At 42.0% G+C, this 26449-nt stretch overlaps 1 protein-coding gene across 3 annotated transcripts in view; it reads right to left on the bottom strand.

Annotated features, from left to right (window-relative positions):
* PARN (poly(A)-specific ribonuclease) overlaps positions 1 to 26449 on the bottom strand; it is a 159064-nt gene that overhangs the window by 98289 nt on the left and 34326 nt on the right. For 2 of the 3 annotated variants that reach the window (XM_027613110.2, XM_027613112.1), the window contains exons 17-21: positions 26160 to 26270; positions 25797 to 25866; positions 6994 to 7049; positions 5705 to 5791; positions 2539 to 2613 (exon numbers count right to left, since the gene is read on the bottom strand). In XM_027613110.2, the coding sequence (XP_027468911.1) occupies positions 2539 to 2613; positions 5705 to 5791; positions 6994 to 7049; positions 25797 to 25866; positions 26160 to 26270 (399 nt within the window). The remainder of the gene's footprint in view (positions 1 to 2538; positions 2614 to 5704; positions 5792 to 6993; positions 7050 to 25796; positions 25867 to 26159; positions 26271 to 26449) is intronic. The other variant, XM_027613111.2, reaches the window with a different exon arrangement.

The raw sequence follows: 26449 nt of genomic DNA on the forward strand, positions 1-26449 counted from the left end.
GGTGGCTCTGTCAGTTAAGCGTCTGCCTTCGGCTTGGGTCATGATCCTGGGGTCCTGGGATCGAGCCCCAAGTCAGGCTTCCTGCTGAGCTTCTCCCTCTCCCTCTGCCCTTCCACCCCCCCTTACACCCACCCCACTGGTACACGCTCTCTCTCTCTCAAAACAAACAAACAAACAAAAGCATTGTCTTTTGTGTAAGAGAGGATAGTGGAAACTTAGACTTTACCAGTAAAGCTGCATCTATGGAGAGACAACAGTCATCTACTTCATCTAGGAGGAAAAAGGTAAAAAGCTCACGATTCCATCTTGGCCTCTTCCCTGTGTTACCCGCTCACACAAACACTGAGTTACTTCAGCCACGGTGCACTCCAGGCACTAGAGAAGGAGTCAGTGGGGAAGACGATGGACTCAATGTTGCCTTCGGGGAAGCAACACACGTGGGCAAAAAATCACACGGCAGGTGCTTCTGTGGCAATGCGATTCTGCAATGCAGCTCCCAGATGTTGGGTATTGAGGACTGAAATACTGAGCTGGAAAGCTACCATGTGAGGCATCTTTCAGTCATAAGTGGGAGAGCAAATCACTGGACAGCAGATGTGGTTTAGCAGCAACGTGAAAAGAAGCACTGACACCCATATGCTTGTATTTGCAAGCAGACACCACCAGCTAGCGTCTTAGAGATTTCCAAGCACTTTTACACACTCTCATTTGTACTGTTCATAGCAAGGGAGACCAAGCAGGTATTTTAATAACTCCCCAGCATTTGTCAAGCCCTGCTTGTGCAGCGCCGAGCTCCCTGCTGGGCACTAAATGTCCGTGATCTCATTTCACAAAGTACCCATCACCACCTCCACCTCTCAAAGGAGAAGCCTGTGGCTTAGGGAGTTTACGTAACCTGCCCAAAGACACATGGCTGACAGGTGGTGGGGGCAAGGTTAGTCCGTGGGGCAGTCTGGCTTCGAAGCCCGTGCATCTCCTTCCATCCCACTGCAGAGTTTCAATGTCACCCAAGTGTGACCAGCAGGAAGGCTGAACAGTGATGCTGAGCAGAAGGGGTGCAACCAGACCTCCAGCCGGGAGTTCTAGTTCCGTGTCCTTGCGGCCACAGGACCTCTCACTTTGCTCTCAGTCTCAGCGTCCCTTCCCCCTCCCTGAAGTTACCTTTAGCTCTCTAATAATCAGTCCCTTTGGGTGCCATCTCAATGGTCTTTCCAAGGATTGTGGGGGAGTGGATCAGAGAAATATGCAGACACCAAAACATTTAACAAGCGACCGCATTCACGCCCAGCATCCAACACCAATTCTTGGTGTCACGTGCTCCCAAAGTACCTCTCACACTGCAATCCACTATTAAATAACTATCATAAAAGTTCAAAGCTAGGCCAAGCTTTATATATATATATGTATGTATAATACATACATATATATATATATAATCCCATGGAATCCTAACAATAACCCCGGTAAGTCCGTACTATCATCCTCAGTTTACAGAGATAAGAAGAAGCTTCTCAAGGTTTAATAACCTGCTCAAGGTCACACAACTATAGGTAGAGTAGCAGCATGATTCCAGAGCCTAAGCTTCTCACTACAACATAGCCTATATTCCTGCAATGGCCACAGCATTAAGAAGAAACACCAAAATACTCTGATCTGAATGTGTATATTTGTGGAAGTTTTCCTGTAATAATTACTCATGTAGTTACATTCTCAGAAATATAGTTTTAGTATGTGGCACCTTTGGCTCAGTCAGTTAAGCATCTGCCTTTGGCTCAGGTCATGGTTTCAGAATCCTTGGACGGAGCGCAGTGTTGGGCTCCCTTCCCAGTGGGGAGTCTGCTTCTCCCTCTCCTTGTGCCCCTCCCCCTCATTCATGCTGCCTCGCTCTCTCTCAAATAAATGAATAAAATCTTTAAAAAAATTTAATTAGGCATACCACTTTATAATGTTACCCCTCTTACATTATCAAGCACCAGAGAAACTTGAAATCTATTTGAATAAGTAGCTGAACAACACATATTTTATTCAATAGCTTTTCATCCTAAGGAAATAGAACATTTTGAGATGGTTAATAACAAATTTAGGGCCCAGTAAGAGATGTGGTGCTCCATCTTTCTACCATCCTACTTTAAAAGCAAATAAAATATCTTTTGGTTTAATGAAATGAATAGAGCACACAAACTTATAAATAAATGGAAAAAGGATGGAGACAAGCGAACAGCGGTGTTCCCCATTCCTCTCAATTTGCTACTTCTAATTCTCCAAGCAAATCTGCAACTCATTTTAGAAAAAGTGCCATGGGAAGGGAACAGAAAGGAGGTAAGTGAAGCAATGTATTACATAGTATATCTAATGAATTAATAAATTGGTCTTTTTTTCTCACCTACACATGATACTCACTAATTATCTCCTTTATTTTAGAGACAGCTCTAAACCACCCAGGCAGCAATGCTTGTGAATCAGCTGAGTGAACCCACAGTATAAGGAGGGCGAGCTCCCACTTTATTAATATACAAAACAAATGTCCAAAGCACTTACCAATCTGCACTTGTTCGGGCTGGCTGAGAGAAACAAATGCTGATGTGTCATCAATCCAGGATATCTGAATGTTACCTGCAATGTTGAAGTAAAAGTAAAGAGAACATATGGCCAATTAGATCACTACCAGACTTCATTTGCATATCTGATATATTTCAGAATATGCGTTAATTTCAACAGTGATGAGGTGCTGGTTTAAAATGTGATCAAAATCTAGGCACCACAGAGAGCTAAAACTTAAATCTACCACAGAAAGTTATAGTGAACCCTTCAAGAAAAGAGACAAGCCAGGAGGGAAAAAAAAGCAGCTTTAAAAATGTGCTTTAAAACCAAAAGAAAGATCCTTCTGGATTAAATCCTGCGGCACTTCATCTTTCAGCCCAATCTCATGCCAGAGCTGCAATTTCTTTCCTATCAAGATCACAACAGGAGCACCTGCGTGGTGCAGTCGGTTAAGCGTTGACTCTTGGTTTCAGGTCAGGTCCTGATCCTCATGGGTCGTGAGACTGAGCCCCACGCCGAGCCCCACATTGGGCTCTGCACTCAGTGGAAGTCTGCTTGGACATTCTCTCCCTCTGCCCCTTCCCCTGTTTGCACTCTCTCTTCTCTCTCTCAAATAAATACATAAATCTTTAAAAAAAAAAAGAAAAAGATCACCAAAAAAATCAGAGACCACATAAATTCAAAAACACATCTTTCTAAATTTTCAGAGACACAAACTTTGGAAATTACGAATGGGAAACATAAAATAAATCAATGTAGCAAAAAGTACAAAAAAATTCAACATTGGTGTCAAGGCCAAGTGAGGAAAACAGCAGAAGAGGAACAAAGGAAAAGAAAGCATCAGAGAGAGAAAACCAACAGAGACTAATAGAGAAAAGCCACTGAGAGGGGCAGAAAGCAGTCTAGTGAAACAGAACGATTTTCACATGAAGAGACAAATCTTAAAGAAAGGCTAACTAGGGACGCCTGGGTGGCTCAGTGGTTAAGCCTTTGGCTCAGGTCATAATCCCAGGGTCCTGGGATCGAGCCCCGCATCGCATCGGGCTTCCTGCTCCGCGGGAAGCCTGCTTCTCCCTCTCCCACTCCCCCTGCTTGTGTTCCCTCTCTCGCTGTGTCTCTCTCTGTCAAATAAATAAATAAAATCTTAAAAAAAAAAAAAGAAAGAAAGAAAGGCTAACTAGCTGCAGACACAACAGAACACAGGAGAGCACTAGGGGCAAGGAAGGAGAGGAGTGGCAGGGCAGAAAACCAAAGGGAAAGCAGAGGCCTAATTATTTGGCTACCACTCTTCTTGAAAAAACATGAGAAGACTAGAATTAGAAGTGGGTCAACATCACTGGAATTTAGTAATGAAAAAATATTTTAATTCCTACCAAAATTTTCAAAGGCTATGAATGCTTGCAAACTGCTCTGTCTCACTGTCACAGGACAATACCTCACTCCCTGCTGCACAGCAAGGTGCCATAATGACTTTCTCAATTACAAAAGTCACTCCTCCACCTTGTGTATTTTAGATAAATAATAATAGTGAACATGCCCTAAGTAGTTAGTATGCGCCACATACTATTCTAAATGCCTTCCATGAATCAGCGCATTTAATCCTCATGAAATGCTTATGTAGTAAGGGGTATCACCATCATCACTGTCATCGTCTCTGATGAGGACACAAAGAGAGAGAGAGGCTACTTGTCCGATATCACACAACTGATTCTTTTTAATTAAAATGAAAACAAAATTCTACTCAGAACATTCTACTTAATTTAGCCAATTAAAGGGTGACTACATAGGGGTAAGAACTTAATAATACAAGATGAGAAAAAACAGCAACAACATCAAAAGCTCTCAAAAGAAATGAGCTGTGAAATTCAACTGCATTTCTAGATCTGTATTTAAATTAAAAAGTAGGACTAGAATTTCAGAAGTTGTTGAGACCATCTGCAAAGACTAGGATAACTTTCCTGAAACATACCTGCTTTCACTTTTCTAAAAATTAAGTCTGTAAAGTGTTTTGCTTATAAAAGCAAATAAATAGATGCTTATTTTAGAAAACACAGAAAAGCTGGGGCACCTAGGTGGCTCCGTTGGTTAAGTTCTTGATTTCGGCTCAGGTCACGATCTCAGGGTCATGAGATCGAGCCCCTTGTCAGGCTCTGTGCTGGACATGGAGTCTCCTTAATATTCTCTCCCTCTCCCTCTGCCCCTCCCCTCTTCTTACTCTCTCTCCCTGTCTCTCTCTCTCTCCCTCCCTCCCTAAAAAATAAAAATACAAAATATAAAAAAGCATAATAAGGAAGGAAAAAAAACTTATCTAAAACAATCAGTGATAATAGCATGAGGCCTCCTTTCAGTCTGATGTCTATACAAAGTATTAAAAAAATATTCGTTATATAGGAACTCTACTTTGTATCTGCTTTTTACACTAAATGTTAAAACATAAACACTTTACCATCTTTTCATAAACTCTTCAAATATTTTTTTAAATGGCTACATACTACCCTGTTTTGGCAGTATATAAACATTTACTAAACAGTCTAATTACTGGCCATTTAGGTTTGTGCTGTCTTTACTTTATCCAAGAATTTCCAAAGAGAACAGCTTGAATATTTGTTAAAATAAACAGGCACTGCTAAGACTTACAGTCAGAAAAGTCTTTACAAACCCTAATCAGAAGATGGTTCATTTCAACCTATCACCGACCTGATAAAAAGGAATTAGAAGAACTGCCCTACCGCACACATAACTCATCTGTTGGCCCTCTCGAACATCTGCGTTCGTCTGCTTGGACTATTCAATGTCAAGCAGTGACCACCTGCCCTTATGAAATGGACCTTCTCTCTGAACTTAATCTTAAAAATGATTTATTCTCAGCCTAGGTTTATTTTCCATGGTCAGCAGTAAGGGCAGTCATAGCAATAGTATTCTGCTTTCCGTGGATTAATAACAGCACTCTATTATGGGGTGCTATTAAAAGTGCCTCAGATCATGTCAGTACGAAGATACCAATATACTAAACCCTGAAAAATTCCACGAGTGAGACTAAACCCTTGCATAGTAATATTCTTTCATATCCAAGTTGAGGCTGTCATATATACCTACAGCCACCTGGACAGACCAAAAACATAGCAAAATTCTAAAACTACATATGGACTTATGATTTACTTACCAAAGGCACTAAAAAGCTGGTAAAGGTCGCTGGTTTTCCACTCTTTGGGGAAAGTCACATGGAGAACATGATCACGTTTCGGTTGCACTATGGGGCAAATTTTTGATAAGAGGTTGACAGCTGAAAAGTGAATGATACACCAGTGGTTCTTCAATGAAACTAATCCCCAGCTAACCTGAGAAATTGCTGGGAATGACTCATGATTACCAAACAACTCCTAAACGTATTTTTAGGAATGGCAGGACTCTGCCATCTTAGCCTCAACTTGGGCTCTGATACTTCCTAGAACCCACAACGGTTTGAACCCTGATAATTCTATGCAGACCGTCTTTGCTCATGAAGTTCCGGTGAAAATTATTTCAAGGGAATTAAAAAAAAAAAAAGACTGCTTTGTTCAAGACATTTCACTAAGTGTTTTTCTCCTATTAATCTAGTTGTCCGCATGTTTATTTAGTGCAACGTCCAAATCCAATGGACTGAGGTTAAGGAGAGGCAGTCCTGAGTCAGTCTTGTGTTCTAATCTCAGACCCGCCGCTTAACTGTGCACCTCTGAGCAAGAGACCAAACTGCTCTAGCCACTCGTGGCTATCAACTGGGAATGATGGTATTTAGCTTGCAGAACTGTTGTGAGAATAGTGCATCAAAATAGAAGTCTAATCTGGAGTGCAACACATGTACTCCGCATATCACTGCAATGACTATTATCATCAGGTACAGATCACCCATTTCTACACCCCTGTGGCATGGATTTTAAGGCAAATAAACCAAGGCTAGAAAGAGAGCAATGGAAAAGAAGAGTGGGACAGCGAGGAGGAGAAAATAGAGAATAATCCAAAGCAGCAGCAACCACCTCCCAAATAGACAGGCCTTCCAAGGTTTTCAAAGAGGAAAAAAAAAAAAAAACCCTCTACCCAACTCAAGTATATACATACTCAAATGACTGGAAAACAGAGAACTTATGGTTACTGACATAGCTAGCCATCTCAAAATTTATTGTGTATTTATAGGAAATTAGGAATTTAGAGCTCTGAGTGAAAACGAAATAATGAAGAGAAGATATATATTCTTTGAAAATTCAACTCATGCATAAACTGGAAAATGTAAGTACAGAGATGAGTTAATCAAGACCCAAGGGCACCATTAACTTGCATACTATTCATATCAACCACAAAATCACTGCCTGTTTTTAAGTGAATAAAGCTCTTTCTTCAGTAATACTTTTCCTGTTATCCCTTCCAGACCACACACTTCAATGTGCAGATGCAATGAGAAAATAAAAATTCACTTACAGTCTGGTCCTTCCAAGTTTAGATAGGGGATATCCATGACTCTCATAAGAAATAACCTACAAAAAGAAAAGAAAAACAGGTAATGGGCTAACTTCTATGAAAAACCCGATACAAGCATCTATTAAATTCTTTACTAGATGCTTCTTATTTATATCATTCCATTTCTGAAACCATTTTAAAAAGCTCTTATGAGGGCGCCTGGGTGGCTCAGTTGGTTAGGCGACTGCCTTCGGCTCAGGTCATGATCCTGGAGTCCCGGGATCGAGTCCCGCATCGGGCTCCCCGCTCGGCGGGGAGTCTGCTTCTCCCTCTGCCCCTCCCCCCTCTCATGTGCACTCTCTCTCTCTCTCTCTCTCTCATTCTCGCTCTCAAAATAAATAATAAATAAATCTTTAAAAAAAAAGCTCTTATGATTTGTCTCAAAGATTTTTTTTCTCGAGGACTAAATATTTATCATAAATAGAAAAAAATCAATCTTTGGTATCCCCAAAACCTACAAAAGTTCCTGGCACTCAACAGCTACTCAATAAATTATTAGCTAAATGAATGAAATTAGTAATCAAAGAGTCAAAACAAAGTCCTCTGCAGGTCTGCTCATTGGTCAAGGGAGACTGAGAGAAATCAAACGTTACAGAATGCTAACTATCTTACAGACTTCTGAACTTTTCCTACAATTTATAAAGGGAACCCCTATGATTGGTGTTTTGTGAGCTGAGAATCACAGCACAGATATCTTTTTTTTTTTTTACTGAAATGGAAAGTCACTGGATAAATACCAATCTTACTGGGTGAATTACACAGTCTGAAATACGATACCATCTGAGAAGCTCACGCCATTACTGTTGTTTCAAACATATTAAAGCACAAAGCAAAACAACACTTGGTAAAGAAAGCTATTCACTGATATAAAACATTTAGCAGTCATTTTATGTATACCTTCCAAAGGAAAGGATACAAAGGCTCTTAAAAAGGAGTACTTGTAAATTACAACTCTCTGTAATGCCATTCGATTTTTTTTTTAATTTGCAAGATTATGGACAAAATATCAGGCATTCTGTTGTGTGCAAGATGATTTTAATAAGTTTTACTTAGATGACAATACATAGTGCGTTTCTGGTAGAGACTGCATTATACAGAAAATTAAAACAGCAATCCAAGAGCCCAACAAGCAATTAGTTTGGCTTCACTGACCCACAATTAAGGCACATTATTACCAGGCATTCAAAAGCTAAGCAGGGCATGATCTAGTTTACAAATGGAACCATCAGTGTAAAGAACACTGTTCGGTTAATGCCAAAAAAACGAAGTCATGGTACTCTGTGGTTTAAGAACTTGTTGCCTGGCCTACAATTTAATCAACCAAATCCTATGGCTAAGAAACCTTTTTTTTTTTAATTCAGGAGACATAGAGAGAGAGAGAGAGGCAGAGGAAGGAGCAGGCTCCCAAAGAGCAGGGAGCCCGATGCGGGACTCGATCCCAGGACCCTGGGATCATGACTTGAGCCGAAGGCAGACGCTTAACCATCTGAGCCACCCAGGCGCCCGAAACCAATTTTATTTTTAGTTCACTGACTTAGGCTCAAGCATAATGTTCTGGTTCTAGGATCTGTTTCACCCAATTAAATCAATAATACTGGTAATGCTGGAAGACACACTCAGACATACAGAGCACCCGGCACAAAGGAGTTTCTCCGCGATGGCAGCTATGACTACTATTGCCAACCAGAACCTATGAGGTTATTCCTGGGTGAAAAGGCTCCATATTTTTACGCTTCATAAAATTTCCAATTTTCCATTTAGTAAATTTAGAGATAGTCCCCAAATTCTAAAAGCCAAATAAATTTAAAAAACACCCTTAATTTAAAAGTTAATGGAACATATCAAGCACCATAAAAATAATTTAAAATTTTTACCCTAATTTCAACAGAGGAATAAAAGCTGAATCAACAATTTGCTCTCTGATATTTCATCTAAATTTTAGCCTGACTAAAATAAGTAAAAATCTGTTCTTAACTAAAAGACTCAATAGATTTTTTTTTTACAGTTAATTCCACACTATCTTGTTTTGCTTGTTTATTGCTATACTGTCAAATACCTCCCAAATCAAAATCGACCTTAAGGTTCAATAAGATGGGGGGGTGGTCAGTAAATTATAGTTCATCATTTCAAAAGAGTATTAAACAATCCAAGTAACTATGAAAACTTCAAAACATTTTAGGATTTTCTTTCTACTTCTGTAAAAGTGACATTGGAATCTTTTTTTTTTTTTAAGTTTTTATTTAAATTCCAGTTAGGGGCACCTGGGTGGCTCAGTTGGTTAAGCGGCTGCCTTCAGCTCAGGTCACAATCCCAGGGTCCTGGGATCAAGCCCCGCATTGGGCTCCTTGCTCAGCGGAGAGCCTGCTTCTCCCTCTCCCTCTGCCTGCTGCTCCCCCTGCTTGTGCTCTCTCTCTCTCTGTGTCAAATAAATAAAATCTTTAAAAAAATAAAAATAAAATAAAATAAATTCCAGTTAACATTCAGTGTTATATCAGTTTCAGGTGTACAATATAGTGATTCAGGGCTTCCATCCATCACCCAGTGCTCATCACAAGTGCACCCCTTAATCCCCATCACGTATTTCAACCATCCGCCCCCTATGCCCACCCCCACTCTGGTGAACATCAGTTTGTTGTCTAGAGTTAAGACTGTGTTTCTTAGCTTGCCTCTTTCTTTTTCTTCCCTAAGCTCATTTGTTTGTTTCTTAAATTCCACGTTTGGGTGAAATCATATGGTATTTGTCTTTCTCTAACTGACTCCACTTAGCATAATACTCTCTAGCTCCATCGTGGGAATGCAAACTGGTGCAGCCACTCTGAAAAACAGTATGGAGGTTCCTCAAAAAGTTAAAAATAGAACTTCCCTATGACCCAGCAATTGTGCTTCTAGGTATTTACCCAAAAAATACAGAAATTCTAATTCAAAGGGATACATGCACCCCGACGTTTACAGCAGCATTATCTACAATAGCCAAACTATGGAGAGAGCCCAAATGTCCATCAGCAAACGGATAAAGATGTGGTATATATATACAATGGACTACTATTCAGCCATAAAAAAGAATGAAATCTTGCCATTTGCAACTGGATGGAGCTAGAGTGCATTATGCTAAGCAAAACAAACCAGTGAGAAAGACAAAAACCGTTAAGATTTAACTTATATGTGGAATTTAAGAAACAAAACAAGCGAGCAAAGGAAAATAAGAGAGAGAGAGACACAAACCAAGAAACAGACGCTTAACTATAGAGAACAAACTGATGGTCACCAGAGGGGAGGGGAGATGGGAAGGATGGGGGAACAGGTGATGGGGATTAAGGAGGGCACTTGTGATGAGCACCGGGTGAGACATACAAGAGGTGTATCACTATACTATATACCTGAAACTAATATTACACTATATGTTAACTGGAATTTAAATAAAAACTTTCTTTAAGGTCCCAAATTTTATACTATGATTACAGCTTTGTAAAATATTTATCATTAAACTAAGAAATAAAAATATCCCTCCACCCTCACTAAAAAAAAAAAAGCCAAAGATTTTGGGAAACTGAGCTTCATTTTTTAAAATTCCTTTTACTATTATCTTTGAAACTCAAAAAAGAAAATAGGGGCACCTGGGTGGCTCAATTGGTTGAGCGTCCAACTCTTGGTTCCGGCTCAGGTTGTGATGTCAGGGAAGTGAGTTCGAGCCCCGAGTCAGGCTCTGCACTGAGCACAGAGTCTGCTTGAGATTCTCTCTCTGCTTCTGCCCCTCACCCCGCTCATGCTTGCTCTCTCTTTCTCTCTCAAATAAACAAAATCTTTTTTAAAAAAAGAAAGAAAGAAAAAAAAGGCCACCAGAGCCGAGAGGCCAAGGGGAAATAGACTCTTTTAGAGACACATGACTAAAAATGCCAGTTAAATCAATCTCGTGTATCCTGTGCACTATCTTACCTGTCACAGGGAGAGGAATATAAGGTAAAATCACATGTCTGAGTCTGCAATTGCTTGATTTCTTTTTTTTAAATACTGTTTTATTCCTAAAATCATGGGACCTAAGAAACTGAGAAAACCTATTATCCTATAAACAGCAAAAGAATTACACTTTTAAAAGGAGACCTCCCTAACTGATCTCACCATGTAAGTGTCTCAAAACTTTTTTTGAAGGGTATCTTTTGTCACCCAACAGACAATTTGTTCTCTGATATTTCATCTGAATTTCACCCCTGACTAAAATAAGTAAAAATCTGTTCTTAGCTAAAAGACTCAATAGATTTTTTTTTTACAGTTAGTTAATTCCACACTATCTTGTTTGCCTGCTCAACACTGTCACTAAATAGAAACCCCTTTCAAATAAATTATTAATAGCACTTCTCACTCTTCTCCAATGCCTCCATGTCTGGGCTTTAGAGAAAAATGAATAGCCCCCAAGCCTGGAGGAACACGCAAACCAACTCTGTGTGTGCCTTGGCAGCCTGCATCTCTGGAGAAAGCCCTGCAATTGGGAAACCGACCCTAAAACTGGAGCTGAGCGTCGCTGGAACTGAACCAAAGTCAACTCCCCAGTGGCCTCCCACCCCCGTATGCCAGGCTGTCTGCAAGCCGCAGCTCTGGTCACATCTCTGCCCTTCTGAAGTAAAATTACAACATTTCGTTATATGCATGCCTCCTACAAACTGGCTGTCAAAAGGCTGACACCTCCCTGAGATGATCTGATGAAAGACTTCATCTGCACAACAGTGTTCATTCTCACACAGGAAGGAATGCACTGGGCAAGCAGCAATGCTGATAAACACACGCAAGGGTGCTCCTTCCCTGAGAATTGTACTGATGCATGCTCTTGCAGAGGCCTTCCTCTGCAGATATCAAAGACACTCAGACCAACACCTGCACAAAACGGTATTTCTATTTTAGTAAAGATTCAAGATGGCTGCAATTCAGTGAAGATGTGACAGGGTGGGAGTCTTGCCACATTCCCACAAGCCTCCTTGAAGAAGTATTATTTCAGCGCTTATTGGCTAAAAGGGTTGACACTAACTCTGTCAAAGATTAAGATTAAAACTTTTATTCGATACAACCACCAATTTTACACCAGGATTCTCTCCTAAGAAACCGTAAATTCAAGTTCACATCCTAGATGCCTCGAAACAAAGTTTACCCTTTTTGGCATCTATCAGGTTTTTAGTTTCTACAATTATATGACTGATGATGCCGTTAATGTCTGTTACCTCACATGTCTGGAATGATCCAACAGTAAAGCACAGCAAACTCTTTTGCTCATCAGACTAGGTGACTTCAGGTCAGCCTCTTTAATGGGCTACACAGCGTAAGCTGTGCACAATGCGTTTATCTCCAAAGAGTCCCTCATATGCTGTGTGGCACTCACAAAAAGCCATCCGCCAACATCCTTTTCAGACCTGGGCAGTATGACACTGTGGCCTAGACTGTGTGAGAAGGCTTGCTGGTCACTGAAGAATTCCATTCCAGATATAAAACTTCTTAGGAACCCAGACTCTTGAGCCCTTATCAAAATGCAGTTCCCCAGATCAACAACATCAGTACCACCTGGGAACCTGTTAGAAATGCAAATCCCCAGGCCCTATCTGAGACCTGCTGACTCAGAAACTCAGGAGACTGAGAATCACTGAATTAACAGAACACGAAAAGAGCATGTTCAATGTTGTGCTGCCATTAATAATGATGCATTAATCGGGGGTGGGGGGATGGGTTAGCCTGGTGATGGGTATTAAAGAGGGCACGTTCTGCGTGGAGCACTGGGTGTTATGCACAAACAATGAATCATGGAACACTACATCAAAAACTAATGATGTAATGTATGGTGATTAACATAACAAAAAAACTTTTAAAAAATAATGATTCATTAACCAACCAGCATAATAATGACCAATATGTGTGCCAACTTCTCCAAAAAGCATTAGTCTCAATGATTTGTTTACATTAAATGAGTCTGGCTTAGAAAAACACAAAACTATCAAAACATATACCAAGGACTACCTCAAAATCCAGGAAGCAATAACTTAAGTCTTCTACCACTCCCTGAAACCAGGAGCTCAACCGTGGCAAGCAACTAGCTTCTCTGCAAGAGATAAATTGGGGGAAATCACTGCTGACCACTATGATTCTTGTTTTTAAGGAGACAGAGAAAAAAGATTACTAATACTACTCTCTTACAACTCATTGCAAAAGCCCAACCTGGTTCTGTGAATTGGCTTCAAATGATCACCTCTAGCATCACACATTATTTAGCACTAACGCAGCACCAAAGACCAGCAAACACTTGCGTGATGACAGGCACAACACACTGAATCAGCTACCTCTCACCTTATCAAAATTCTCTGACCTTACCAACAAGTTTCAGACACTCATTCTGGCAACCACAAAGCACACAAGGCTGCTCTAAGAACTACACTAAGATCAAAGGTCATTCTTTGATGACACAACAGCTTGCCTTGGACTATGGCTTATCTGAACCATTCCCCCGTTGTCTAGTGAATAAAAAGGGATTGCACAAGGATGCCAGTGTTAACCCATTTTATGCAGCTAAGCTCAAAAAACACAGAGGGCAAAAGTGATATTCAAAACACACGCAGGAAGTCCCGAAGGTGATTCAGGAACACTATTCACAAGAGGCTCAAATCTCTGGGAACTGAAAAGACCCTTACAGTTCTTTAAAATTCTGCATTACCATATCTATATATAAAAAATCAATGATTCTGGGGCACCTGGGTGGCTCAGTCGGTTAAGCGTCTGCCTTTGGCTCAGGTCATGATCTCAAGGTCCTGGGATCGAGTCCCGCATCGGGCTCCCTGCTCGGTGGGAAGTCTGCTTCTCCCTCTCCCACTCCCCCTGCTTGTGTTCCCTCTCTCGCTGTCTCTCTCTCTCTGTCAAATAAATAAATAAAATCTTTAAAAAAAAAATCAATGATTCTACTCGGAAATGAAAGAAAATATTTAATTCTGCTCCCACAGCAGCGTGCCTTCCAGTGCTATGTCTGAAGGCAGAGAAAGAGAGCGAATCAGAGTGGTGTGTCAATGGCCGCTTATAAGAAGCAACTGGCAAAAAATGGTCATGCCCGTTGCAGTGCAGGGGAAGTGCTTACTGACGACAGGTCTAACCACAAAGGTTATGTTATAAGTGGACCACTCTATAGCCACCCTACAAACCACTGAACATCATCCACATGACATTGGCAACTAGTTTTAATATCTTTTGAAAATTCATTATTGTATTTTTTTAAGTTAACAAAATCATAGAACTAGTATAATCTCAATCAGTAAATGAATAATACTAATCTCAATTAGTAAATGAAGTAGACACAGAAAACACACTGCTAGGACATTCATTAAAATGAAGTGATTTTTGGGGAGGGGGGCTGGTGGAATTATGAGTGGGTATTTTGTGTTCCGATCAGAAAAAAGTATATATATATTTTTAAGTACAAAATTCCTGAATAAAATAACAATATTTATCATTATATGTTCAGCTTATTTGATCCTCTGGCGTCTGCAGGACAGGTAGATAAGCACTGGCCTCATTATACCAGGAATGAGAAAGCAGGTTTTTCCAAGTTCAGTGGCTTATATGTGGCCAGCAAGGGAGCAGAGACAGGACGGAGACCCGAAGCTTCTCACTACTATATCTACAATAAAGGCCGCCCCCGCCCCTCCTTCTGCTGGGTGCACCTCTCACATTTGACTTTTAACCTGAGCTGTTTCCAAAGCCTCGATGTGAAATGGTAAGCCTGGAGGAGTTCCAGCAGGAGCATCCAGGGACAAGTCAGCTTTTTAATCCTCAATCACTACCCAAGCCCCTAGTGGGTATATGTGAAGCAAGAGCTTGAGATACAAGCCTCCAAAAACGTTTTTATGGGGGGAATGCTCTAAGGGCTGATTAAATCATAGCAGAGCCCAGACACACAACATGAGGCTGCCGTTTGAGCAAGAGCTTTGGGTAGGCTGAAATTTCAAGGCAATGGGAATGACAGGCAGCAAGAAAAGCCTAGCTGTCAGAGATGAAAGGGACAGCCTTCCCACGTTTGCGGTGCAGAAGGAGCTGCTACCCTGGGGTGTGTGGGCATCAGGCTTCCCAGGCACACCTGGCCCACACACTGTGATCGCCCTCAGGAAAACCAGTGAATTGGCACATCCCAGGTTGGGAGAGATCTAGAGGTGCCGGAATACAAGAGTGTATCTTAGGCGATGTCAGATCTGGGCACATAAAGCCAGGCCTGAATGATCCCGAAGGATTTCTAATGTCATGGCAAGTCTGCATAAAGAACAACAGTGCTTATCTGGTCTCCTTCCCTGGCAAAAAGAAAAACCTGAAGTCACGAGACTCTTCATTCTTCCTCCTAGAAACACACTATTTCATTCGAAGAGCAAAAATTTGCATTTGTTCATCTGCTTTCTTCCAGACGACACTTCTGTTCCTAAAAAGCTTTATCTCAAAAAAAAAAAAAAAAAAGAAAAAGAAAAAGGAGAGAGATTTCCAAGTAAAACTGCATTCCTCTCACACCACTGAAGACTGGGATACAGAGACGTGAAGTAAAATCTCATCTCAACACAATCTGAGCAGTGAATTAATTTGAGGCTCACCCCAAGTCCCAAGCCTTCCCAAGGAAAACTGAAACCTTTAATGACTGCCAGCCCTACTGTACTTGCAAATGGTCTTGGTACTTCCTTCAAGGCACAGCAGTAAAAGCACTTCATAAGAACCTTGTATGCAGGGCTCATCATTATACATATTTATGTGCTATAAAAAACTAATTTTATCATCCAGGGTAGGAAGCATACAGACATCTCTCACAAAACAAGCTCATTTATTTTGCTCACTAAAGCACTTGTATAAAATACGAAGGCAACCACTGGCCGGAGGGGACTTACTGTGGCATCAGTTATTTTAATGTCACCCGGGAGGGGGGCACACAGTTTTCAGTGTAGTCACTTGATGTTTTGACAAATAGAGCGTTACCCGACATCTGTCCTGAAGCCAACCCATGGCCTTTCTTAAACAGATAACAATACTAGAAACAAGGGGAGGGGGGAGAAAGAAAGAAAACCAGCAGCTCATCTGAACAATCCCCATCAAATGAACCATATCAAATTACATCAAATAAAAATGTTAAACTAAGCATTATACAAAGGCAATGTCTGCACAGCCTGTGAAACAGCAGACTGTAAACTGTCAGGGGAACCCATCCCCGCACAATCCGCTGGTCGGAGTCAACATCTTTTACGACCACTTGCTCAGCCCAAACACCAAGAGAAAAGGAAATCTATGAAAGATGCTAGCATCGTCTCCTCAGAAAACGTGCAACCCACCGCAGAACTGTCTCTTTAGAAACTGGGTGCTTGGGGGGAAGAAACCATTCCCGGTCAAGGACAGACCTGGGTTATCCCTGACTCTGCCATTTCTGAGACCCTTGGCAGACAGCCTTAGCTTTAAAATGGGGACATTACTGGGGTGTCTGCTTGGCAAAGCACATGACTCTTAATCTCGGGGTTGTGAGTCTGAGCCCCACACCAGGTGTAGAGATTACTTAAAAGTAAGATCTTCAAATGGGGACATTATTATTTACCTCTGAGGGTTGCCAGCAGCAATTACAGTAAATGCAAGGAAACTCACTGGAGTGGAGGGTGTTCAGTAGAGAAGACTTTGGTGTATGGTGGTACCAACCTGGTACTATGGCTAGTACCAGATTTTTGGTATCACCATACACTGGTGACCCTTAAATCGCATGAATTAAATTTTAAATAGTCTTGGAAGTAACTATCACCTGTTTTTTTTCTAACCAGAGTCAAAGCAAGGCGAGGAATACCTAAGAACACAGACTTTACTAACAGCCTATATAGTGCACTAAACGATGGTCTCCAAAATGCACATTCTAATCCCCAGAACCTGTCAATGCTGCCTTACTTGGAAAAAGGGTCTTAGCAGATGTAATTAATAATTAAGTTAAGGCTCTTGAGAACATTATCCTGGACTACTGAAGGGGGCCCTAAATGCCAGCCCAAGTGTCCTTGTGAGAGAGAGGCAGAGGGAGGACAGACACACACACACACACACACGGCAGAAGCCGCAATGTGATCACGGAGGCAGAGATCGGAGAGAAGCCAAGGACTATCAGCAGTCACCAAAAGCTAAAATAGGCAAGCAACATACTCTTCCCCGGAGCCCCGGGAGGAAATGCAGTTGTGCCGACACCCTGATTTCAAACTTCTGGCCTCCAGAACTGTGATGGAACAAACTCCTGTTGGTGAAGCCACCAAGCTTGCAGTGATCTGTTAGGGCAGCCACAGGAAAACTAATACAACACCCTACTGTGGAGGAGGCGAGCTATTTAAATATATATCCAGGGGTTGACCGATGTTTTTTTTTTACCTCTACAAATTACTTGTTCATCGTCATGATAAACAAGTCATGAAGCCAGGGGGAAATCTATCTTTAAAGTAACTAGAGCCAACACAAGGCTGGAATGGCTCAGCAGGTGCACAGCCCCTGTAACACCCCCGGGGCTAGGCAAGCCAAGAAGAGGTGTGCACGGTCTGTGCCCTTGAAGATTTCTTTAAAAAGCAGCCTTTTGAAAAAGCCACAGATGCAGCTCGCCTAATACATGTCTGGCAATCAAGACTGCAAGGTAGAAATTAGACAAGCAAAACCAGCTTGAGGCAAGCACCCTCCTTCCTGAAGAAGTCATGATAACAAGCACTGGTTCCCAGTCTTAAGAAGCCGGACTAAAGGCCTGAGAATCATTCAATGTGCCCTGGACTCATCTGTCTTTTGCCTTTCTGAAAACCAGTGTACTACAGAGCTTTCAGGGTAACCAAACCAAGTCAATTCTTGGAGATTCCTTCTATCCTAGTAACTTGGGGAACCAAAAGTGAAGCGAACATGACTCAGGCTAAAATAAAGGGCTTTGGCTAAGGCACGCGAGGATGAAATACATCCTGTATACTGGGGGCAAATACATTCTGCAAACCAGGGAGAAACCTTCTGGAATCTGGGAGGCTGCTCTAAGCATTTGCAAAGCTGTGATTTTACTCCTCATGGCGCTGGACTCCAAGATTTGCACGATCCAGAGAAGGATGAAAACGGACTCCATTTTTTATAAGAGGCATACTTCTTGGCTCTCTATGATTAAAAAGTAATGTCCACAAGAGCACCACAGTCCACTTCTAATCAGTTCAGAACGAGTGGTAGACGATGCTCCCCAGCCCTGGTGCAAAATCCATTCTGGGTAGAAGCGAAGGGGCAGAGGACATCACCCCTTCATTCACGGACCGCAAATATAAAATTAAAGGATACCACTACCACGTTGTTGGCAAAGCCAGCCAGTCGGACATGGAAGGTCCCACAATCACCACCATCACTGTCTGCCTCCATCCTGCCTCCCTGAGCCCTCGGTTCTAGGATCTCCAGGGGCTCCTGTGGCACAGCTGCTCCTGGTGCAGACAACTGGAAGAGACCGTGCCCTTCACCTCGCTGTCTTACCAGCATCCTAAGGCTCAAGACACACGAGTGTGACCGGCACACAGGCAGAGAGTCTCTTCTTCCCATTCACAACCCAACCTCGCAGCAAGACCTTTTTCATTAAGACACAGAGACACTCAGGCAGTGTTTTCTTAAGGGGATTCCAGGTCGCTGTTCTCTATAAAAAGGATTTTATTGGCATCCTGCACTTCTGCCTCTTTCCTGCTCACAACAGAGACTGCCATCCATGAAAACCGGCTAAGTACACACAGCCCACTTTGTTCATCTAGCACTGTCCCCAGTACCAGGAAAAAACGAGAATCACATTACTTTCTTGGAAGTTCACTGTGGTGAAAGCCACAGCAACTAGACTCCACAACATGCCACACCCCGTGCTGACCGGCCTAATCGAGGCTTCTCTGCAACCTGAGGTCTAGCCTCCCAGGGGCCCCTTTATGATCTGCGTTTCACAGATGTGGCAACCCAGCTTCAGAGAGGATGAAGGTCCCACCTGAGGGGCCCAGGCTAAGGCCTCTGCTCTACCCATTATGCTTCTGCAGCCCTGCAAACAAGCAAACCCCAGCCAAGGTCCTGGCACTGGTTCGCAACCACACATCTCAAGGCTTATTTGCCTAAGAAGTGATCTCAACCTCAGACGGCCAAATAGAAAAGGAAAATGCTCCGGGTGTTTGCAAAGTATCAGTCATTCTCACAGATTAAGACCTCACGGAAGCAGTGAGTTGCCCAAAAAGGAAGAGCTCACAGGACAAACATACAGAGACCGAAGAAAAGTAGATGAGAGGTTCCCAGGAGCTGAGGGGAGGCAGGAGCAAGGAGTTATTGCTTCATGGTTACAGAGTTGCTGCTTGGGGTGAGCAAGAAGTTCTGAGGACAGAGAATGATGATGTTGGCACAGTGCCGTGAATATCATTAGTGCCCTGAATCGCAGACCTAAAAATGTTTAAGGGGAGCCTGGGTGGCTCATTTAAGCGTCTGATTCTTGATTTCACCTCAGATCATGATCTCAGGGTCGTGAAATCGAGCCCTGTGTCGGGCTCTGTGCTGGGCATGGAGCCTGCTTAAGATTCTCTCTCTCCCTCTCCCTCCCCCTTCCATGTACTCACTCTCTCCCTCTCAAATAAATGAATATTTTTTTTGACAATGGCAAATTGTGTGTTACACATATTTTATGGTCATTTTTCAAAAGTAATATTGTCATACACAAAAAAGGTTGAACTGTACACTTTATAATTGTATGAATTATTTGGTATGTGAATTTACATCCCCATAAAGCAGTTAAAAAAAAATAAAAAGAAACAGCTTCCAACAGGTTACCAAGTAAATGCCATTTCTTTCTTCCCCTCTCTCAGTAAAAATCTACACCTGGAAGGGCTACACAGCACAAACACTGAGAAACCACCACATGCCTCCAAGTGCAAAACCAACAAGCAAAGAGAGAAATCCCATGCAAATCTTCTCCCTGAACACCATTTAGTTACAAGCCGCCTTTCCTCCTCCCCCCACTCCCTTTTCTGATCAAGGCTCCTGATTGAATAGGAAGCCCCGCCTTCAGGGTGTGTGCAGTACAAAAGGTATGATTAGGCCGCCTGGGTGGCTCAGTCGGATAAACATCCAACTCTTGGTTTCAGCTCAGGTCCTGATCTCACAAGATTGAGCCCCATGTCAGCTGAGCGCAGAGTCTGCTTGGGATTCTCTCTCTCCCTCTCCCTCTTGCTCCTTCCCCACCCCTAAAAATAAATGGGTAAATAAAATCTTAAAAAAAAAAAAAAGTTATGATTATAGGGTGCCTCCTATGAAGGCACAATAGCCTACCGTGTGCTCCCGGCACCTGGTCAGAAATGCACATCGTCAAAGTATAAATGTCCCCAAGGCAGTGGCAGCAGCGCCGGGCTGACTGACAGCCACCTTGTGCCAGGCACTATGCATTTTACAGACATGCTCGCATTTTACCCTCACTACAACCCTATCGATTGGGTATGAATGTTCTCTGTTTACAGAAGAGGAAGGTGAGACACAGGGAGGGTATGTAACTTGCCCAAGATGGCACAGGTGTAAGAAGTGGGACTGGGATTCAAACCCAGACACCTGACCGCAGAGACCACAGCTACCCTATATTACATGATACCCCAAAGTGAAGCCATTCTACTGGAGAAGCTAATCAAGTGATTTAAAAATGTTAAATGCGGGGCTCCTGGGTGGCTCAGTTGGTTAAGCGTCTGCCCTCGGCTCAGGTCACGGTCCCAGGGTCCTGGGATCGAGCCCCGCGTCGGGCTCCCTGCTCCGCAGGAAGCCTGCTTCTCCCTCTCCCGCTCCCCTGCTTGCATTCCCTCTCTCGCTGTCTTTCTCTGTGTCAAATAAATAAACAAAAATCTTTAAAAAATAAAAATAAAAATGTTAAATGCACATGGAACCCGTTCCGCAGACGGTTGTGACATCCCCAGCTGCCCTTACCCACGGCACAAACTGTGTTGTAACTCTTGCTTATGTTGGGACCACGGAAGGCTCATGGTAGGGAAAAAAATCACTGTAACACAACAGCGGACTTACTCTATACCGAACCTGAACAGTGCGTAAAGACCCATTTGACCCATCACCCAGGATGCTGAAAACCGACAGCAAACACCGGGCATCAGAACAGATTAGCCTCACCCTCCTGTTAGTCCAGTGCCTTCTGTAGGAGGGCCCAGCAGGAGAGGAGAAGAATACCACTCTCCAGAGACAAGCAGGGTCTGCACTTGCAGACACATGGGCCCAGGGCCAACTCGCTAGCGACCCGTCACTCCACACGGCTCGGCATGAATGCCGGTCGCTCGTCAATGGAGCAAACGAGCTTTGCTCTCCCCGTGATCACTGCCAGGGCCGGGAAGACAGGAGGTATTTTGTTTTCTTATAATCCTTCAGTTCAAAATCTCTCTGATGTCAAACAGGACACACATGCCTATATTATACCAGCACATGACGGCTTTCCATGGAGGAAAAGGGGAAAAACTCGGGTGCTTTAGTTCAGGTATCGTAATGATCCCTCCCCCTCTATGCTGATCATGGTTACATGTACCTACAGAACCTTCTGTAAACCGCTGTATTTGTCTGAATGAGAAAACTTTCATAAACGATCGAAACCAAGGGCAGCTTGTTCCGTTACGTCCCAAATGGACGCACTTCATCAGCACCTGATTTCTCATAAGCAAACGGTAAGAGGTGGGTACCAGCAAAAGTGAACCCTTTATATTTGTTACAATTTTATATCCACACGGTATCAAATTTCCTTCCTGATCATGAAACTAGAAACACAAAACACATTCCACTACCAACATCTACTTTTAGAATCCACCGGCATGTTAAATTCTCTTCTGTTTCAAGAAAGGGAAATAATAAATACTGGGCAATGTCCTTTAGCATGCGATATTTATAACTTCTGTGGGAGGCAAATAATTTTATTCCATTTTATAGAGGAGGAAACAATGCGTCCAAGAGTGTATCACTCCTTCTTATGGCTTGTCTCCTCAGCTCCAGCGCAGAGACAACATCCAGCAATGTCCATCCCAGGAAGGCCTAAGATTTCTACAGGAATCCTGTTCCTACACAGGACACTTGTGCGAAGACCAAGATGGCCATCCTCTACAGAGAACGGCAGGCAATTCTTCCTTTTTAATTCCCTTACTTACAGAGATGAGCCAGAACAAGAGACTTGCTCATTTCCTTCCTCTAAGACATGAGGTAAATGGAAAATAACCTTCCCAAAAACCTTCAGAAAAGGTTATCTATGAGAGAGTTTAACCGACACAGATGACTATTAATAAAACATAAGGCAAAAGCTGATTTTGTGCTTTTCTGTGGTACGAAAAAAATGAAAGCAGAGAGTATTTTTAGCTCTTTCCAGCCTAAAAGAATTTGACCGGAGGACCTTCTCCAAGGCTGGTTTTCCATGCATTGATCAAAACTGACCAAGTTTAGGGACGCCTGGGTGGTTCAGTCGTTAAGCGACTGCCTTCGGCTCAGGTCATGATCCTGGAGTCCCTGGATCGAGTCCCGCATCGGGCTCCCTGCTCAGCAGGGAGTCTGCTTCTCCCTCTGACCCTCCCCCCCATGTGCTCTCTTTCTCAAATAAATAAATAAAATCTTGAAAAAAAAAAAAACCGACCAAGGTTATAAAAGAAGGTAAATTACTTCCTGCCCAGAGAACCTACAACATAAACAAAGGGTACATTCCACACACAGCCAGTCCTCAGCAGTGGTCTGATCCGTATTTCTATTGCTCAACTCCCTTGCGACGCTCCTTCTGATTCCAACAAAGGAAGGAGAAATGTAGGAGGTACCCAGGCCAGGAAAGAGACAAAATGGCAGCATGCAAAATCCTCACAGGACATTCTTCTAGGCAAATATGGCTCAGAAAGCACCTTATACTCCATGTGGTCTTTGCAGAGCACTCAAAAGCCAGCTGTCCGGGGATTTCTCAATATCTCTCAATACAACTTACCAAAAAAGCATAACTAATGCAGCCAAATGCTAATTCAGAACAATGCAGAAATAGGTGGAGTTTATTTCCCCCTCAAGGTTTACTTTCTAAACATAAATCTGGTAAGAGAGGAACAAAAAGTTATTTGCATATGTAGGCAGTCTGATTTCCACCCAAATTTATGTTAGGACTATGCATATTTGGTTAAGCTCATACTGAGAAAAGGCTGGTGCCAAACAAACTCTCAGAGAAATTTACAGATTTTTCTAAAATCAACCACTTGAGAAAATGTTGATGGCCCTTTCTGAATGTTTCTCTACAAGGGTAATCTTGAAAAAAAAATGACAAAATCAAGGTTAATGTCACAAATCAAACCTGCATGAAGTAAGAATGAGGTCAGTATTAACACAGAAAGAGATGTTGAAAGGTGCAAGTGCTTTCCCCACTTTCTAAATGGGTTGAGAAGAGATGACCACATTTCATAATGTATACAGATATCAAATCACTATATTGTACACCTGAAACTAATATGATATTGCATATCAATTATTTTTCAAAGAAAAAAGGGACGACTGTACTTGACCAAGCTATTCCAATGTAGAATAAAAATAGTTCTTATTTTGCATTTCAAATCCTGCTGGACTTTTTTCCTTCAGAGATGAAGAAAATATTCTTCCTTTACAGATGGAAGGAAAAATGGAGCAAAAAAATCAAGAATTTTCAATGTGATATCATAGGAGGATTCCCAAATCTTCAATTATTTTTGGTATGCATCTAGGTTACAGGGGGAAAAAAAATGAACATTCCAATGTAAAATGAAACTATGTGTTTACTGTCCAGTTCCTTTGAATTGTCTTGAACATTATTAGCAATAATAAACTGATCTATTAATACATAAAGTCTTTGTTAAGCTTCTTAATTAAAGCTAATTTTGATTGCTCTTCGTGTTGGTCACACAGGTTAATGATAAACTAAGATGCAGCCTATTATCGAACCCAATTTGTATCTATCACCTGATTTTATAAGGAGTTGATTTCAGTGGAGAAGCAGGCTTGTTTCAAATATTTAAAAATGAGGGGTGCCTGGCTAGCTCAGTAGAAAGAACATGCAACTCTTAATCTCAGGGTTGGGAGTTCAAGCCCCACGCTGGATGTGGAGCCTAGTTAAAAAAAATTTTTTTTTAATTAAATACTTAAAAATGAGTAAACATGTCCCAGTTGAAAAATACTGTTGAACAATGAATGGACTTAACATCCTACACATAAAAGTGCAAGGAGTGGCCATGCTCCGAACAAAAATTAGGGTCACCTGCACGTTCCATGGTCTGTGACATAAGCTGCCCTTCCAAAGTTTTACAAAGATAAACACTACCCCCAAAATAAAAGTGAAGAGCGAAGAAAATCCTGTTACCCATAAGGAAATGGACAGACAGGCAAGGATTCAACTGTTAGCTTCTAGAATTAATTTTCCACGCCAAAAAAAATTCAACTTTGTATCCTTATCATGATGCACACTGAGTAATGTATAGAATTGTTGAATTACTATACTGTACACTTGAAACTAATAGGACACTGTATGTTAACGATACTGGAATTAAAATAAAAAACTTAATAAAAAATTCAACTGTATTTTCAATATATACTATACTGTTTTCCGTTCCTCTCTGAAAGATGTTTTGAAAGTCAAACACATTTACCTCTGAACTTCCACAGAAAAGAACAAAGATTAAAAAAAAATAAGAAGCCAGAGTGTGATAAAACTTACTAACTCAGACTACACAAATTCCAAACCTGTAGGAATCCAGATGTTTGGAATTAACATCTGTCTCTGCAGCATGTCACCTAAGTACAAGCACTGTGATACTAGAATTTACATAGACATCCAAAGGAGTCAGTGTTCTTACCCAGTAAAGCACTGATAGGATTGTAAAGTGCTGCACATAATGTAAGGAAATGATGTAACCAAGCCAACGCTGAAACAGTTCTTTCTCCCAGCAGTAATGACCCATGTGGGCGGCCTTGTTCTGTCTGGCTCCCCCAGAATCTCCTAGAACCAATCCTGTTAAGAGAGCTGGGGTAAAGAAGGTTTAGGGCTCTGGCACAGAGCCCAACTGTGGCCAGCTTGAGGATCACATCTATAACTTTCGTCTCAACCGTGCCAAGAAAGCACAAACCACACTTTGAAGTAATCATCTTGAGAGTCTTTGAAAATGCTCTGAACTTAGACATCTCCCTAAATCACACAGACTTCTTGCAACAATGAGTACATGAGCAAGCTTTTACTTCACTGGATCCATTCAGATGAAAGCCTGGGATAAAACGACAATCAAAACTTCTCCATAGATTATCTTTAAAAGCCATTTGTGTATCATCTTCTAAAGAGTATTATTTAATGAGATAATAATGCAAGTATAAATAATAACCTCACGTGTAAAGTATGTTAGCAGTGTTAGGTCCAACTACGTACACACACACACACACACACACACACACACACACACACGCACACTCACTCACACGGTCTCCCTTGCAGATAATTTAAATGCCAAAACCACCAGTTCTTTGTCTTGGAAAAGATGCACTACCTTTGGCAGTGTTTTCTTTTCTTTCTTTCTTTCTTTCTCTCTTTCTTAGCCAATAGATTTAATAAATTATTTCCCAGGTCAATTCCTGTTTTCAAAACACATCTGAGTCACTTGAGATGAGAAATAACTTTATCTAAAAATGCACCACAGCTCCCAATCATCCCTACCTGACATCCCAGATACTGGGCTCTTCCACAATGAGAGAACATGGGCACTGGGACGCTGATTACTTACTTGTTAAAAAAAGGTTCAATGAGTTTTGATCTGGCAGACACATGAATTTTTGGAGGGCTAAGGAAAGAACCTAATGAAGAAAAGAAGCACAGTATTACATACAGTCAAGGAGACAAAGCCTGAAAGTTCAGACAACAAACCAGGTAAATCAATAGCACGGTTCATAAGGGTAAGAGGCACTCGTAAGGGCCAAGTGCCACACCAGGCAAGGGTCAACAGGTCCTCCTGTGGACTCTGCACGCCCCACCCCACACCCCTCCAACGCTGACCTCCAACCCTCCCACTTCGACCTGGGTGAGTGGACCCCAGGGAAATGGTAGACAGGCAAGATCCACCCCAGACCATGGTATGTTTGGTGAGTACCTAGGTAGTTCGCCATGGAGATGAAGCACAGCCCTGTGATATAAGCATCATAGCCTGCCTCGTGGAGCTGTTCAGTAGCTGTGTCATAACTTGGAAAGCCTTCTGCACTTTCTAAAGAGAAAAAAGAAAAAGAGTTTCCCCAAGGATATCACAAATCGTGAAGACGGGCAGGCACACCGCCCTACCAAATTGCATTGGTATATGCCGCAGACATATCCTAGACAAGCAGGCAAAGGCTATCTACTTCTTAATTCTCTCCACACGGGACCTTGCAATGTGAAATAATAGGG

Source organism: Zalophus californianus, chromosome 10, assembly GCF_009762305.2.
Source record: "Zalophus californianus isolate mZalCal1 chromosome 10, mZalCal1.pri.v2, whole genome shotgun sequence".
NCBI classification, from domain to species: Eukaryota; Metazoa; Chordata; class Mammalia; order Carnivora; family Otariidae; genus Zalophus; species Zalophus californianus.